General features: G+C 39.4%; 1 protein-coding gene across 2 annotated transcripts in view; it reads left to right on the top strand.

Annotated features, from left to right (window-relative positions):
• PIGN (phosphatidylinositol glycan anchor biosynthesis class N) overlaps window positions 1-17,342 on the top strand; it is a 450,907-nt gene that overhangs the window by 406,366 nt on the left and 27,199 nt on the right. For both annotated transcript variants that reach the window (XM_089674856.1, XM_089674855.1), the window contains one exon: window positions 2,607-2,649. In XM_089674856.1, coding sequence (XP_089530982.1) covers window positions 2,607-2,649 — 43 coding nt within the window. The remainder of the gene's footprint in view (window positions 1-2,606; window positions 2,650-17,342) is intronic.

Here is a 17,342-nt window from a genome sequence, read left to right as displayed (position 1 = left end):
CTCGCCGGTGATTGGCCGCCTGTGTGCCTCTCTTGAGCTACAGTTCCGGCGGCCAATCACCGACGAGGAAGGATTGATCCCGGGGGTGTGTCCAGATGACAGGGACGGCATGTCATCCCGCCCACACCTGCAGACGGATCAAGGAGCGGTGTCTCGGTTCCTAAGGCCATCGGAAATATGTGTTTTCCGATGGTCTTAGGCGACCCCTGGGAAAGTGTCGTTCGATCCCCAAAGGGGTCGCGACCCCCAGGTTGAGAACCGCTGGTTTAGATCAAAACATATTCATGTGTTAGAATGGCCCAGTTAATGTCCAGTCCTAAATCCAATTGAGAATATGTGGCAAGACTTGAAAATTGCTGTTCACAGATGCTCTCCATCCAATCTGACACTGCTTGAGCTATTTTGTGCAAAGCTGGTAGAGACATCCCCAAACAGACTTGCAGCTGTAATTGTAGCGAAAGGTGGTTTTACAAAGTATTTATTCGGTGGGCTGAATACAAATGCACGCCACACTTTTGTTGAATGTTGAAAAACATTTATCATTTTCCTTCCACTTCACAATTATGTTCCACTTTGTGTTGGTCTATCACATAAAATCACAATAAAATACATTTACGTTTTTGGTTGTAAAATGACAAAATGTGGAAAATTTCAAGGGGTATGAATACTTTTTCAAGGCACTGTATATCAATCAGCTCAAGACATAAAAGACATTTGTGCTGCTACAAGCACACCAGCAGCCAGAATGTTGCAATGACCTATTCAATTCATGTAATGACCTATTCAATTCATGGCTGGATATAACATACACATTTCAGAGGATGAGGTCAAATGTAAGTGGTAGGTAAATAACGTGACTTCACTTGCACTAAAAGATCTGCATCTCTTTTTGGCCTATCGTAAGTAAAATGAAATAGTTTTCTAAATATCCTCCTTAATAGAGCAGTATACAATTGAATAGAACCATATCCTGCTGTGTACAGAGATATAGACTGCAAATATTGATAGGTACCATAACAGAAAAATTGAAGAGACTCGGAGATTGTCCCTAGGATGTGTCTTTCAGGTGAATAGCATCATGTTCCAAATTGTGATTGTGTTATTTTTCATTATTTTCCCTTATTTATAGCTCCCCTTCCTTCTTCATTCTGACATATCCATCTTTTCCCACCAGGCCCTTCACCCATTTTGATCCATCTGCTTGCATTTCTCTGCACAAAATGTCTCCTCCCTACCTCTGTCCACTATACTACCTACCTGCTGCCTCTCCAAGCTGGCTACCCTTTTGTGGGAGAGGTACTACGTCTACTCAAAGAAAGGGCATTTAGTTTTAGTAATAATACTGGCAATACACCTGTTTAGATTTAATGTAGTATTTTTAAATATAAGTAGATATCCTTAGATACCAATGGGGCTAGAATTGTAATCTGATATTTTGAATGACTGGCTTCACCAACACAAGTTGTTACATTGAGGAGTTCCAAGAATCTGTTCACTTTAATGTAGAATATCCCCTGTTTTCTACATACCCTACAACAAAGGTCCATGCTGGCCTCCTCTGAATTACCATGACACAAATACCATGAAGCATTAGCACAGAGTGGATTGTGACATCATCTATGCTACTTGTACACAGTTGCCCTTTACTGCTCATTGACCTTGCTTCCATGTCCATGTCCACGTTTTCCATTCATGCAAAAGCAGAATTCCCACAATGTTAGTTTAGGTACAATGAAGTCTATCTGTTATGTCTATAAGCAAGAAATTCAACTTTTTTATAAGATGAGTTGTATTTGAAGGTTAGTAATCATGTCCTGAGGAATTCAGGCTTTTCAAATGTAAAGTAACTGTGAGTAATGGAATATTCCACTCCTCAATCAGGCAACAATGTGCAATCGTTAGTTTCTGTACAGCAGTATAAAAAAAGGCAGAACAAATAAAAGAATAGTTTTTATACGTGTGTTTTATTACAGAATTATGTGTTTTGTCTGAATTTTTGTTTTAGTGCATTTCCTTCCAACTAAAAATGACTTTTTCCCCCTAGAATGGTACAATAATGTCCTCTAAGGTGCCCTAAGGACCCTTTCACATGGGCAATCCGAACAGGTCTGCCTGTCAGTTTTTCAGGTGGACCTGATCGGAAGGTCCATGCATTCCTATGGAACGGATTTGTGTCCATTTACATTCACCTGCCTCCAGGTCTGAGCAGGCTCTCTAAATAAAATGGAGGAAGACTGTGTCCTCTTCCGTTTGGGTGGACTAGATTGAAGGCAGCCGGGTGTAAACTTCGCTGTCTGGTCACCCATAGAGCAGAACAGAGTCTGTCTATGTCAGCTTTCCATAAACACAGACCTGTCATCTGCCTGCACTTCTGTGATCAGCAGCAGATCAGTGGACAGATCCTCTGCTGATCGGAATGGAAGGCACCTGTGTGAATGGACTCCAAGGTCTTCGAAAAGAAAATGTTTTGTTATGAGTTTTAAAAGCTGTAAGGAATCTTCTAAAGTTATTTGTAAAATATTTCGTAAAGTGTAGGATTTACTGATCAGAATTTACATATATAATTTTCACGTGCTGAAATAATATTTAACTTTGTTTCTTTTCAGTCTTTTTCTTATCGTTCTTGTGATATCGGACATAATGTCTCTGGTAAGTCACAGTTAGATACTCTGTGCCAATAAAACCGACAGGCTGTGTTCCAATAAGTCATTCTGCAATATTCAGAACATTAGTGCACGGAGGCATTTGTGTTTGTTTTGCAGAATTGGAAAGGCATAAGCAGAAACTCTTTCAATAAATTCTCTCCCATTCTGTAATCAGTCACACTCCATAAATACAATGTTGCAAGAAGGAAGGTTCAAAAGGGCACTTAAATTGTATTTCTTATTAATTTGGTTGAAGGAAATATTTCTGTGCATATGTAGTGATTCTAAATTTGAACACATTTTCTAAAGTAAGGTAGGCAAAAGCAAAATCAGTTTTCTGCATTACATTTTCAGAAGAGCCAGCTAGTGATTACAAAGCCATTTTAATAAATGTGCTTTTGCCCGGCATCTGCCAAGACACTGACCCTTTTAGACTTTATAGAATTTCTGCAAATATATGCGTCTTCCTGATGGGAGTGTTATTGTGCCATTTCAAGAAAATAGTATGCTTACATTTACAACAACATTATGAAGTACTTAACATTCACACCCAGCAAGTGCTACCTAGGATCCTGTTTTGCCTTCTGAAGAGCCTGAATTCTTCACGGCCTACATTCCTCAAGGTGGCAAGAACCTTTATTTCCTGTTATACTGTATACCGTTTTGATGGCCTTGCATGGTTCCTACAACACATTCATGCTGCAGATCTCCAATTTCACATCATTCCTGTTTACCCCAAATTCTGACCATAGTATCTGGCTATTGTTGCAGAAATTGCAATTTTTTCGTGTCTTTAGTCTTGGTGAGCTTAAAAAAAACCTTCTTTCCTTTGTTAACTGGGGGGTAAGCAAGAAAATGAAGCATAAGTAAGATCAGAATCCCTCTAATTGGAAGTTACAAAGGGCAAGAACCCTCTCCTTGCCCCCATGTGACAGCTTGGGCCAGTTCAATGTCTATCTATACCCGGAAGTACCAGGTCATTTCTTTGCTCCTGCAGGGAAAATTTTCTATCAGGGAAGCCAATTGAAGATGAATATCTGCTGATGGAAAGGGGGCACTAAAGCTAATCTGTTGCTTTACCTGTATGGGCAAAGCACAAGTTTGTTTTTACATTGTCTTTAGGATCAAATAATATATATTTATGACTACATACAGTCTGATTCTAGGGCCTATTTACACTTGTCTGTTTTAATGCAGCAAAACGCTTGCATTTTGCTGCATGAAAATGCATCTCAAGTAGAATTCCTATTATTTCCAATGTTGCTGGTTCACACCTATGTACAGTGGTTTAGTGTAAAAGACAAAGGGAAACGCCATGAGACCATTCACACCTACAAGGTGTGTAGTACTATATGTACTGCATGCACACAGAACAGTGTAAAACCAGCCTTAGTGTCTCTGGTCTATAGATCAGAGAAAGTTAAAAAAAAAAAAAACTCCACCAACAAGACATTTGGGCCAATTAAGTCTCAAAAGATGGAAAATTCCTGTCAATATGAATGGGGCATCTTAGGCCGCATTTACACCTTTGCGGTTTAACGTGTGCATTGTAAAGTAAAACAACACGTGTCATTAAAAGCAATGGTATTCACTGAGGCTGTTTGAATGTCTGCAGTGCAGTGTGCTGTGATTTGAAAAATGAGGTATGTCCATTTTTCAGTGTGCAATTCATGCATTGCGATGTCCAATAGAATAATGAAAATGCATGTAAACATGTTACAATGCATGTTAAAAATGCTCAAAAAACAAATGCACAGATCGATGTAAACCTGGCATTACCCATTCACATCTGTCTCTTTCACCATCTGCTGTGATGTATTGAGACAGGGAGACTGCAAATTAGTATCTATTTCCTCTCCACTGTTCTACCATTTTTGTACACTTTACTATCAGTGTTTCATACTTGTATTATTTTTGGCACTATATTACCATTCACTGGTTTTTTCTCTCCCTGTCATCGCGTGACTGTGTCTTTAGTAGCCCGTGGCTGCTCTTTCTCACTGTCTCTTTTCCATGCGTGAGGAATGCTGAGATCAGTCAGTAGTTGCTGGTGCACACTGACCAACATTGCTTGCTATAGTTCTGTAATTTACTCTGTGATTGCCCCAAGCTTGTAATATAACTGCATGAGTGATTCTTTCTCTGGTAATTGTGTTTGTAGAGGTCCCAGGACAGTACTATTGCATTGCACCCTGTTTGCATGACTCAAACAGCAACACAGAGACTCCCCATTACAATGATATGTATCAACTATATCATATATTTACTCCATTACATCTCGATTTCATAGTTGTGATTTGTGTGATATTTTTTTATTTTGTTTTATAGAACGGCTTTCTAAACTGATAGTAAAATCTTTTTCCATAAGCAAAAGATGTCCCCTTGTTCTTTGTACAAGTAACTTTGCCAACTCACTATACTGGCTTGACATATATTTAAACATGTTAATTAGGCTCCATGCACACTGGCTTAACTGCTTCTCTACCACTGTATATAATATATATATGGCCTTGTGAAAGCGGTAATACTGGGATCATGGTTGAGGCTACAACCATGATTCTGGTATCCTTTCTTTAGCCCCAGTGATTCTCTTTCAAGTAAAAGTAAACTGAGAAGCTAAGCAGCCGCTGGATTACTTATTATTTATTTATTTCAGGTACTTATATAGCGCCATCAATTTACGCAGTGCTTTTACATATATATTGTGCATTCACAAAAGTCCCTGACCCTCGAGGGGTGTATAAGCTAAGGTCCCTAACTCAGATTCATACATACACATACTAGGACCAATTTAGACAGGATCTAATTAACCTACCAGCATGTCTTTGGAGTGTGGGAGGAAACCGGAGTACCCAGAGGAAACCTACACAAGCACAGGGAGAACATGTAAACTCCAGGCAGGTGGTGCTGTGGTTGGGGTTCAAACCAACGTCCCTAGTACTGCCAAGCAGAAGTGCTAACCATTTATCCACTGTGCTACTGCTACTTTTACAGGTGGCAGAAGGGGATCCCAACCCCCCTCCCGCCGCCACCTATATCGGTTTCTCCCAAGCAATTGAGGAGCCCTGTAAGGAATGCAACCAGTGGTATCTAGGTCCTGGCACACAGTGAGAGGAACTGAATTTGCTCCTCCTACTCAGAAACCGGAAACGACAATTTTGTTACTTCCCATTTCATTTGTTTGCCAGTGAAGCAGCGGATCAGACCGATCTGTGTCTGATCAGCTGCGCTGGAGGACAAAGGAGAGATGGGGGGTCTAATAGACCCGCTGTCTCTCCATAAAGAGTACCTGTCACTGCTTATTGCTTTCACAAGGGATGTTAACATTCCTTGTAACAGCAATAAAAGTGAAAAAAAAAAACATTTAAAGAAATAGTATAAAAATAAAAAAAAAATATTTATGTAAACAGTGATCGCACCACACATGTGAGGTATCACCGTGAACATACGAGCAAAAGCAATAATTCTAGTACCAGACCTGTGTAACCCTAAACTGATAACCTGTTAAGGCTTTTAAAGCATTGCCTATGGATAATTTAAATTACTATAGTTTGTCGCTATTCCACACGCATGCACAATCTTAAAGCATGACACGTTTGGTATCTATTTACTTGCTGTAACATCATCTTTTATATTTTCCAAAAAAAATCGTATTATATATGATTTTGAGTGGTTTTTTTTTTTGTACTAGAGTTTAGGAGCACTTAGCAGCATTTAGCGTTTTTTTCTGCCAGAAAAATGCTCTCAGACACAAAACAGAAGGTTTTGTTTTTATGCCTCTACACACTGAGCTTAAAAAAGGCCTCTAGACTAACTAATGTGCATGGACATGTAGGATAACATTAGTTGCTTTTACAGGCAAAATGCTAAACTCCTCGAGGAGCATCTTTTTTTAAGCCAGTGTTCATGGAGCCTTAAGCTGACTGTAGATGTGTGTTCTATATATACTTATTTCAAAGCTTTGATGTTACAGTAAATGTTAAACCTACACTAAATAAAGCCATATTAGCAGTCATGAGAACTTCCTTAGACATGCCAGATTAAAATATTCTTCCAAACATCCTCCATAAGTTTTCTTTTGTTATAGTTGTGGTCATGTGACTGCCACATCTCCTCTACCTCTCCAACCCTTGAGAGTGAAGGGCAGAAACTTCCAATAATCATCTGCTGCTTCCACTGACGTTGAATCAAATAAAGTTAGATTCAGCAATGAGAAAATACTGTATATCCTTAGACCCACCTAACTCATAAACAGTGTGCTTTGCTGCTCTAATAAGCACATTACTCCTGCCAGGTGTGCGCTATCACTCAGGCTGTGCAGGGCTTGGCAAGAGGATACCCTGTAATGTCACCGACTGTCTAGGAGACTGCAGGTATGCTCTGTGTCAGATCAGCATCTTATAGGTTTAAGGGAAGAAGAAAGAGACTAGAAGAAGAAACCTGACTGTGCTTGCAGATTGGATTCTGTGATTAGTGTGTCCTGGAAGCAACAGGTAGCCCTATTGTTGGGAATGGCAGGATCACCAAGTATTTAGTCTCTTTTAGTTCAACAATAAACAAAAGTCAGCATTATATTTACAGTGAATGATGGAGTAATATAGTCTCCAAATTTAAACCGTTTTCCATCAATTTAGCTGCCTGCGTTTGGACCTTCCAAAAAATCCTGTGTCTTTCACAAAATGTTGTGCCCAAAGCTGAATCCCCATATTTTAGTTGTGGCCTTGGGAGTGATTGACAACTTTAAAGATGTCTGTTTTTTTTTCAGCTGTCTCTCAGTGTTAAGTGACAGCACAATGGTTATTGTTAAACAGTATTTTCAAATCCTGCAGTTCTGTTTTGCCCCAGGGCTTAGAGGCAACTGTTGTTTTAATGGCCAAGCTACACAAACCTACATTTTATTTACATTTTATTTGCTATTTAGCTACTTATGTTGCCATTTTGTCACAGTCCTTCTGTGATATGTCACTTCTCTGATGCATTTTACAAGTAATACAAATATCATCAAAATTGACAATATTGCAATATTTCATTTTCCAGATAGAAGGATAGATGGATAGATAAGATCCTTATTGTCATTGAAAAATAAGATATACAACAAATTGGAAAAAACTGGGTCCAGCTCCAACCCTGTGGTGGACCACTCTTAACTTGCCCATTTTGAACCTGTTTCGTTTACAACTATACTTTGTCCTCTGCCTTTTAATAAAAACTTTACTCAAGTATTATCTCCCTAAATCTTTGTTTTTAGCAACTTCTGTACCACACTGTTATGGCAAAAAGTGTCAAATGCTGTAGTAAAATCCAAATATATTGCATCAATAGCATTTGCAACTTCCAGATTTAAAACATGCCTCCTGAAAACACTGCTATCTTTCATAAACCCTTTGGTATTATATTGTTTGCTGCTATAAATTTTTGCATGCGTTTCCTCTGAATACTTAAAAATATATTATACACAACAAAAGTTGGGCTTTCTGATCTATAGATTTATCTTTGTATACTTATTAAATCAGGATACAACATCTTCTGCACATACTCTTGTGGTACTGTCCCAGCTGAAAGACAACCTGAGAACCTAATAAGTATAAGATCCAATTGTTTTTTTAATTACTGAGTTTAAAGAGACCTTGTCCTTTCCCATTCCACATAATTTCCATTTATCTCAAAATCTGACCGTAGTGTCTGCTTGTTGTGGCAGAAATGGCAATTTGTCAGTCTAGGCAACAGTTTTCTCTGGTCTTGGTGCTCTTAAGAGACTCTTGGAGTTTTGAAGTTGTACAGATAGGTAGTATAGAACACAGAAGGGTTATCATCATGCTGTTGTGTAGGTGTGCAGTCTTGAGTCTTGTATGTGTCTTCTGCCAATTGTTTTTCCATTCATGCTAGGAAAAATTAATATTTGTGCACTGACTGTGGCATGTGTGCAGTTTAGCATACACTTTTACCATCTATAAGATGCTGAACGTTTGGCCAGGTGCTAGAACAATGTAATTTCAGTACCCATGTGTGGGAGTTACATCATCAGTGACCCAATGAAAGAAGACTGACAGTCCTATCTGTGTACTTTTTGTAACAGTGTATTTTAAAGTGACTCTGTTGCTAAAGTAAAACTTTGCAATGATGTGCCCCCTGCAAAAAAAGACCTTGAATTCTCACCTCTCCTTCTGCCCATTCTACTGAACTGTTGTGGTGAATAAAAACCACCAGCTAAATTCCCTGCAGGATTCAACATTTCTGGCAGTGCTGATTTTCAGGTCACTTTTGCAAGCAGCAGGGCACCTTTAGGATTATATGTGCCCTTAGCAATGTAGGTGGCCTGTATGAAAAGTAGGCCATATAGTGGGTATACTTGTATGTGTTGCCAGAGTAACAAAGCACTCATCAGTCATTCACATTTTTGGGGAGGTAAAGTCATTTTTCTGCAGTCCAGACAGTGTTGTCAGCCCATCATAGTTAGGAGGATTGACTAGCAGGATCACCAGGTATTGATAGGTTGTAAAATTAACTTTAGCAGCATTTGTACTACATGATTTTTTTTTCAAGCAAGGGCATAGTTGTACCTTTATGATTTTTATTTTAAATGCATGCAGTGTGAAATTTGACCTATCCGTTTCTAGCATTGTCCCTGTACAGTAAATGTAAGACTGAGAGCAGCAGCATAATGTGCCAATCAGTTCTACTGCAGTGCTTGTATGCTAACAGACAACCTGGAGACAATCTAGGAGGAGAGAGTAGAGTGACAAATAGATGAGCTCATCAGTGTGCTGCTTCTCCTTTCACTGCCCAATCACAGACTAAGGCAATCATAAAACCTGTAGGTGTTACTTAACTGCAGTAGAGAAAAATCCTGCTGTGCTTGTCAGTGCTTTGGTGGTGTGGCAAAAGTGTGTAAATCTCAGAACTGGATGGTGAGAAATAGACATGCTTTGTACCATATATATATTTCAACTGTGTACTGTCTGCATAGAGTTCAGCTTTAATCACTTCCCATCTGGCCACTGTATATAACTGGACAGGAGCAGTGCAGATGCAGGTGGCCACACCGCCCAGAATGTCCTTGTTCCCTGCCACACCAGTCACATTGTCCCTGATCATCACCACACCAATCATATTGTCCCTGATCATGCCTCACCAAGTACAGTGTCCCTCATCACTGCTGCACCAGTCATAATGTCCCTGATCACTGCCATACTAGTTACAATGTCTCTGATGACTGCTACATAAGTCATATTGTTTCTCATCATTGCCATACCAGTTACAGTGTCCTTGATCAATACTACACCAGTTACAGTGTCCCTGATCATTGTCACACCAGTCCCAGTGTCCTTGACCACCACCACACCAGTTGATCACCGCCACATGAGTGCAGTGTTGCCTCTGCCTGCTGTCTGTACTAATCCAGACCTGTTTATTGACCCTGTTTCTGCCTGCTGCCTGGGCCGATCCTTTGCCTGTTTACACACAGCTATATTCCCTGATTACTCGTACAGAGTCGACCAATACAGTACATTGGTTTTGAAACATTTGGTTGATTTGTGTAATACAGAAGAGACAATGTCCGGTACATAATACATACAGTCAGTCCAAACATTGAAAAAAGTCTCACACGTGGTATCATCATACATGGGAGGTGAAGCAGAATGTGTTTTGGGGTGTGATTCTAGGTATGCCCATGCGTGTGAGTAATATTTATTTTAATTTTCTTTCTGCATTTTCCAAAAACTTGTGGAAAAAAAAGACTTACCATGCCTCTTAAAAAATACCTTGGTGTGTTCACTCTCCAAAATGTAGTCATTTTTGGGGTGTTTCTACTCTCCTGGTGCTCAAGGGCCTTCAAAAATGTGAAAGGTAAGTCAGGAAATTAGATGCGTAATTTATGCCCCTAGATTGTCTAAAGGTGCTCCTTGGATTTTGGGCCCCTTTAGGAATCTAGGCTGTGTAAAAGTCTCACACATGTGGTATCCTTATACTCAGGAGGCATAATTGAATATGTTTTGGGGTATAATTGTAAGTATGCCTATGCTGTGTGTGCAAAATACCTTGTTAAAATGACAACCTTGTGGGAAAAAAAACTAATTGTATTTAATTTCTTCATTTTCCTAAACATTGTGAGAAAACGTTTAAACTTCAAAAAACTCATGTTGCCTCTTATTATATACCTTGAACTGTCTAGTTTCCAAAAAGGAATCATTTGGTGGGCATTTGTACTGTCCTGGCATTTCAGGGCCTCAAGAAATGAGGCAGTTAGTACATCAGGACTGATCATTTTTCAAATATATATAGTATAGTTTGTAAACTCTATAACTTTCACAAAGACTAAATAATATACTCAGATTTAGGGTATTTTTATCGAAATAATATAGCTGAATACATTTGGCCTAAATTTATGAAGAAAGATTATTTATTTGCTAAATGTTAGAACAGAAACTAAGGAAAACATGTTTTTTCTAAATATTGGTCTTTTTGTGTTTATATAGCAAAAAAATAAAAAAAAACCTAGTGGTGAAAGTTCTGTCTAAAAAAATAAATACAAATTTAATTTGGATACAATGTTGTCATTCAGAGTATGACAGTGCTGAAGACTAAAAAATGACCTGGACTGGAAGAGGGTGAAAGTGTCAAGACTTGAAGTGGTTAATGTGAACCCATGTTTTCTCCATGCAGAAGAAAGCAACAAGTTTACATTAAAGGATAAGTTCACCTTTGTAAAAAAAAAATTAAATAAATGTACATTCTTTCTGCTGGTTAAAAAAATGTGTATTTATGTTTTCTTAAAATGATGAGCCTGCAAAGCATTGCACCTGCAATCAGTAGATCATGGGTACAATGCAGTCTTCTTGCAGACTTGTCAGTGTATCTGTCTGCTTGTATCTTTTCCGAGCAAGCAGTTACACTCTGACAGGAAGACTCAATGAACTACTAGAGTGCTCTGGTAGTTCACTGAGAACTACGAGCTGACAGCCAGAAAGGCTGTCAGTATTTGTAGTTTCCCATTCACAGAACACTGTTAATGAATGACACGACCGGGCTCGCTGTCAAAACAGGGGATCGGGGGGGGGGGGGGGGAAGCTGGGGCTAGTGCAACATGTTACAAAAGGTGAGGTTATCCTTTAAAGCCAGTCCCTGCAGACCCTTCTACTTACCCATCACTACCCTGCTACTCTAGGAATGAATGAGGAGCTGAAGCCCAGTTTAAAGAGTAAGTTTACTTTTAGATTAGACAATCTATAAATCGTACAGTGCACTAGCAGCCTTGGAGCCTGTAAACATCATAATGCTCCCAATAGTGAGCAGTAATTGACAAGCATAAAGCAGGCAGTAGTTGGGTCAGTTTTTTTTATTTTGATCAGCCAGCTGACTGATCAAAAAAAATGAACGGCTATCCTCATCCACATATTTAAAGTGGATGAAGGAATCCTCCATGCTGCACTATTATATTTTGACAGCGGGATTAGGTGCATACGCTGATTGAGCGAAAATATACCAGCAGTCTTGTTTGAGAGTAGTCGATCATAGACGGCCATAGATGGATCAAAACACGATTAGTCCCTGCTGAACCAGCCACATTTTGATCCATCTATGGCCAGCTTTAATCTCTGCTTAGCCATCTTCTTCCAAAACATTATCCTGGAAGAAAGATATTCTCATTTGTCAATGTGGTCATATGTCCACTATGACCAATACCTGCTTGTCATTGCTAGCAGTATGTTTGTACGGAAGGTCTTCTCTTAAAGGAAATTTACCCTTTAACCTCCAAAACAACCATAATCAGAACTTACATAGGGGTCCTTACTTTCTGTGTAACGTGCTGGTACCCGAGTAGCCAGTTGCTAATCACCCAAGAAGGAAGGGGAGTGAGTCACATGATCTTCTGTACCCCGAGGTACAGGCTAATTTAATTTGCCGCAACATATCAAAAAGAGGATTGGCCCAGCATGGTTAGGACACAGGTTCACTTTAAGAATTCACGCACCTTTTTTTGCCTCTGTATTATATACATACTTTCCTAGTTTCTCTAAAGTACAGTAGCTTGTAAACTGAAATAAGGGCGACATTTTAAGTCCAAGAAACTTCTATGGAAGTTATTATTTATACATTTAATAGAATCTTTAATTACAATCCACACTTATCTTGGCGAAAGGTGCATAGTTTCTGTGATGCTTTAAAAAAATTCCCAGCTTTTTACAGGTTGCTTTTTTATTTCCCTCTACAAGATTTGTCTTTTCTGGGGTAATGTCTGCAGCATTCACACACCAAGCTAAGGTAATACCAGCATTAGCATAATCATAATCTGGAGAGGGCGCATTTAAGAAGAATTACTTATCTTTGAGACTTTTACGACTCAGTAATTGATAGGGCATGAAAACCCTGCATGCTGTGGATAAGATTCTAGCTTTTGCAGTATGATAATTTAGAGCAGAATGTTCATTTAAACAGTTTAAACCCATTGCCCCGTGGCATCCACCAGGGATTTATTTCACCAATATCAATGAGCTTTTTCTTACAGTAGGGGCACTTTGTTAACTACCTGACAAATATCTAACGGCAAGATTATCTACATTTTCTTCAAACACAGAAAAATAACTACTACAAAGCAAACATTTGCATATTAATTATTTGAAGAATTGTACATGAATATCAAGCATAATATTTATACCTTGACTAGAGATAAAGATTTTTGGAATAAACTGTCCTTGGAGAAAAATGCAAGCAATATTCCTTAAAAAATGAACTGCTGGTAATATTTACTTAGAAAGAGAGATATACATCTGTTTATTTGTTTTTAGTGCCGGGTCTAGAACTTGTGCATTATATATGTCCCTGATACAAGGGCACTAATCCTCTTATTGTATGGTGCTGTTAAAGCATTAAAACTAAACATCAGGCAGGCACCTAACTACATAATTGGAATACACATATGTGAACCATTTTACGTGCCAAAAATGTTTAAATTCTGTTGTCAGCTTTGTAATTCAGCCTCTTCTGCCAGATAGCTAAGCCTTTAACCTCCACGGTAGTTAACGTGGTTCTACAGGCTGAAGGTTTTTTTGTACCTTTATGCATTCCTTCATTATGCAGCGCCCACCCTAATACTTAGCTGAGCTCGATCTTGATCCAGCAATGTGCACGGGAGAAGCGGCTCTCTCAGGTCTCTCCCTGCCAAACAAGCTCCTGTGCTTGCAATTCACATTGGAATAAATACCAAGTTCACTTCTGGTGGTTTGTTCACTTTGTTACCAGTCAAGCCCTGATGAAGGGGGCACTTAGACCCCCAAAACACATTTGGTCTTTCTTGAATTAGACCCCTGACCTTTAATGGATTAAAGTGTTACTAAACCCACAACAGTAAAACCAGTCTGTATATGCAGTAAAGCATACTTGTTATACTCACTGTGCAACCTAAGGGGTTATCCTCCGCATTGTGTAAAAAGGATGTTTGATCCTGGCTTCTCTGATTCTCCCCTTCTACTGTGCCCAACCCATCTGCTGATAGAACAGAGCCTTGGAGTCAAGCTGCACATGCTCAGTAGTGTATATTTAGTGTGTATTGCTAGAGATATTTTTTTTGCTTGGGAGAGTGCATGTGATCAGCACAGGGCCAATCAGCGCTGTCCAGACAGAGAGTCAGGGGTCATACAGCCTCACAGGACAATCATGGAAGAATAAAAACTCCTCCTACAAGCTTTAACCAGTGCTCTGCTGGACACTGATAGAAGTCACAAGATTGCTCTAACTGCTGATGAGAAAAGGTTTTTAGCAGTTACATTTACTAAAATAATTACATGTTCATGTTCTGTGCACTGTAGGAGACCAGATATAGTGAGTTCAGGGTCCTGGGTTTAGTAACACTTTAAAGTTGTATCTAGACCTCTTAGCAGTGATATGGCACTTCAATTTAAACTCTTCTTACATTACACTACAAGCCAGGGAGACCGTGGAGATCCTCTGGTATGTAGAAGTTGCCTGCCCAGGAACCAGATAATTCACACAACATTAATACCCTAAGATAACAACACCAGTAAAATAAACCTAGGGGTCCAGCACTGTCTTTCCACTTTTTCAACTCTCCCTCCTCATTGGCTGAGACACAGCAGTAGGAGCACTGCTGTCAATCACAGCCAGTGAAGAGGTAGTGAGGCCCAGAGCAAGCAGCTTGCTCTGGGGGAACTTGGCAGGGCGCTGGTGGGGGACCTAAGAAAACGAGGATTGGGGCAATGGTTTTGCACAGGCAGGTAAGTATGACGCGTTTATTATTTTTAAAAAATGTGAACCTTTAGTATCACTTTAAATTGTATCTATGGTCAAAAATGTAAAATCATATACAGTATTAATTTCTATATATACTCACCACCCTCTTTATTAGGTATACCTTGCTAGTGCCAAGAAAATATCCCCCACACCATTGCACTACCACCACCAGCCTGAACCGTTGATACAAGGCAGGATGGATCCATGCTTTCATGTTGTTTAGGCCAAATTTTGACCCTACCATCTGAATGTCGCCGCAGCCAGTCTGCCCATTCTCCTCTGACCCCTGACATCAATAAGGCATTTTCATCCACACAACTGCCACTGCCACTCACTGGATATTTTCTCTTTTTTGGACCATTCTCTGTTAACCCTAGAGTTGGATGTGTGTGAAAATCCCAGTAGATCAGCAGTTTTTGACATACTCAGACCAGCCCATCTGGCACCAACAACCATGCCATATTTAAAGTCACTTCAATCCCCTTTCTTCCCCATTCTGATGCTCGATTGAACTTCAGCAAGTCATCTTCACTATGTCTACATGCCTAAATGAGTTGCTGCCATGTGATTGGCTGATTAGCAATTTGTGTTACCAAGCATTTGAACAAGTGTACCTAATAAGGTGACTGGTGAGTGTATATGACAAACATAATCCTATATATTTTAATTTGTTTTAGCATACTCCTATAACTCTGAAGGATCTTGATGCTTGTACACTAACTTTGTAAAGATCCAAACTTATTGACGTTTTTGAATTTTGTGACACATTCACTATGCCCTGCAAGCTGGCATTGCTGTGTCACACATTTCACAAAGCCTGTCTTCTAAACTACAGAGTAGCTGAGAAGAGGAGTTTCAGGCGGTAGTCAGGACAGGAAAATCTGCATACAGAGCAGTAAGGTACAGGCAGAACTCACAAGATGAAATACGTTTATATTGGATTATCAAATATAATTATTGTTTGTGTTGTTATTACAATACTGATCATATAAAATGAAAGTGTATGCTGTAACCATAGAAGTTCTGTTGGATTGGGTACAGATGATACAAAGGTGAAGTTACATTTCAAGCAATGTTGCTTTGTCATGATTCAACAATCAGCTTTCCTACTGGACAATAAAGAGAAGCAGCACAATGAGGTGGTTATTAGTCTTCTCTTCCCTGCTGTAAGCATGTTTGCAGTGCTAGAATCATAGCATATAAGTACACATGAATCGCACAGGAATCTGGTCTGTGTTTCTGTGGGATTTAGTGCGGTGCAATCGAATGAGTTGAAATTGCATTGGATTGCACCGAAAGTAGTTTATGCACTACTTTTAAAAGCACACTGCAACAGGATTGAATGGTACTGCCTGACCATGTGAACCAGTGCAGGCAAACGCACTGCGTCTCGGGTGACATGAGGAATACATTGACACCCACAGTAGGTTACACACCCAGTGCGTTGTGATCGTGGCACTGGAAACACATACAGAATGCAGGTTTCCTGTACCACATTCTGGTGTGAACGAGCCCTTAGACCACGTTTAGCCTGGATTCACACTGATGCGGTGCGGAATTTGCAGCGGTTTCTGTGCGAATTTCGCACCGCATCACAATTGCACCCTGTTCATGCAAACCGCTGCGGGTGTGTATGTTATGTTAACCCCCCCAGAATCGGATGGCATGACTGTGAATACCCATGCAATCCAATTCTAGTGTGGACCAAAAAAAGGGTCCTGCACATTTTTGGCATGGATTCAGTGCGATTTGAGCCATACAAAATGTATGGCTCAAATTGCACCTCGCAGAATTCGCATGTAATTTGTACAGGAATGCAGTGCGGTTCCTGTGTGAATCACATGCGATAAGCCGCACCGCATATATGTGAACCCAGGCTTAATATAAATACCAGCTTATTTATCCTGTTAAAGGAAAGATCAAACTTTTTCTAGTACATATAAACACAACTTTGCCATGTCGAATATATCATTAGTTTACTTTCTTAGTGTTTACACGATACTTTTAACCAGTAGAGCATGTTTTCTCAATTTGTATGGAATATACAAAATGGTTTGTTTCTTACCATTTAGTAAATGGGCCTTTTGAGCACACATACTCATGATGCTAGACATATAAAACCTAGGCTACCTGAGCTGAGCCTGGATTCAAAGAACACTGTAAACAGGATGTGAGGAATTAGGTGCAGCTGACCAAACTGCTGACTTATTAATAGATGCTTCTACTAAGGAGAAATTCAGACACTCTGCGTGTATATCTAATCATTCATTTTCCAGAAAACCACATTGCAAAATACTGATTTTCAGTTTTCCACACTGTTTATTCAGTATTTATTTTTTGCATGTCTCTGGTGTTTAAATTCTGTTTTTTTTTTTCAACACATGTATCACTGACACCATTCATTTACATTTTGGAAGAAAAAAAAACTTGCACAAATGGTAAATAGTG

The sequence above is a fragment of the Staurois parvus genome, unplaced genomic scaffold (assembly GCF_062004578.1).
Source record: "Staurois parvus isolate SC_StPar_1 unplaced genomic scaffold, SC_StPar_1.0 ptg000153l, whole genome shotgun sequence".
NCBI lineage: Eukaryota > Metazoa > Chordata > Amphibia > Anura > Ranidae > Staurois > Staurois parvus.
Note: the sequence above shows the minus strand (reverse complement) of the source record. Positions and strands in the feature narration are given on the sequence as shown.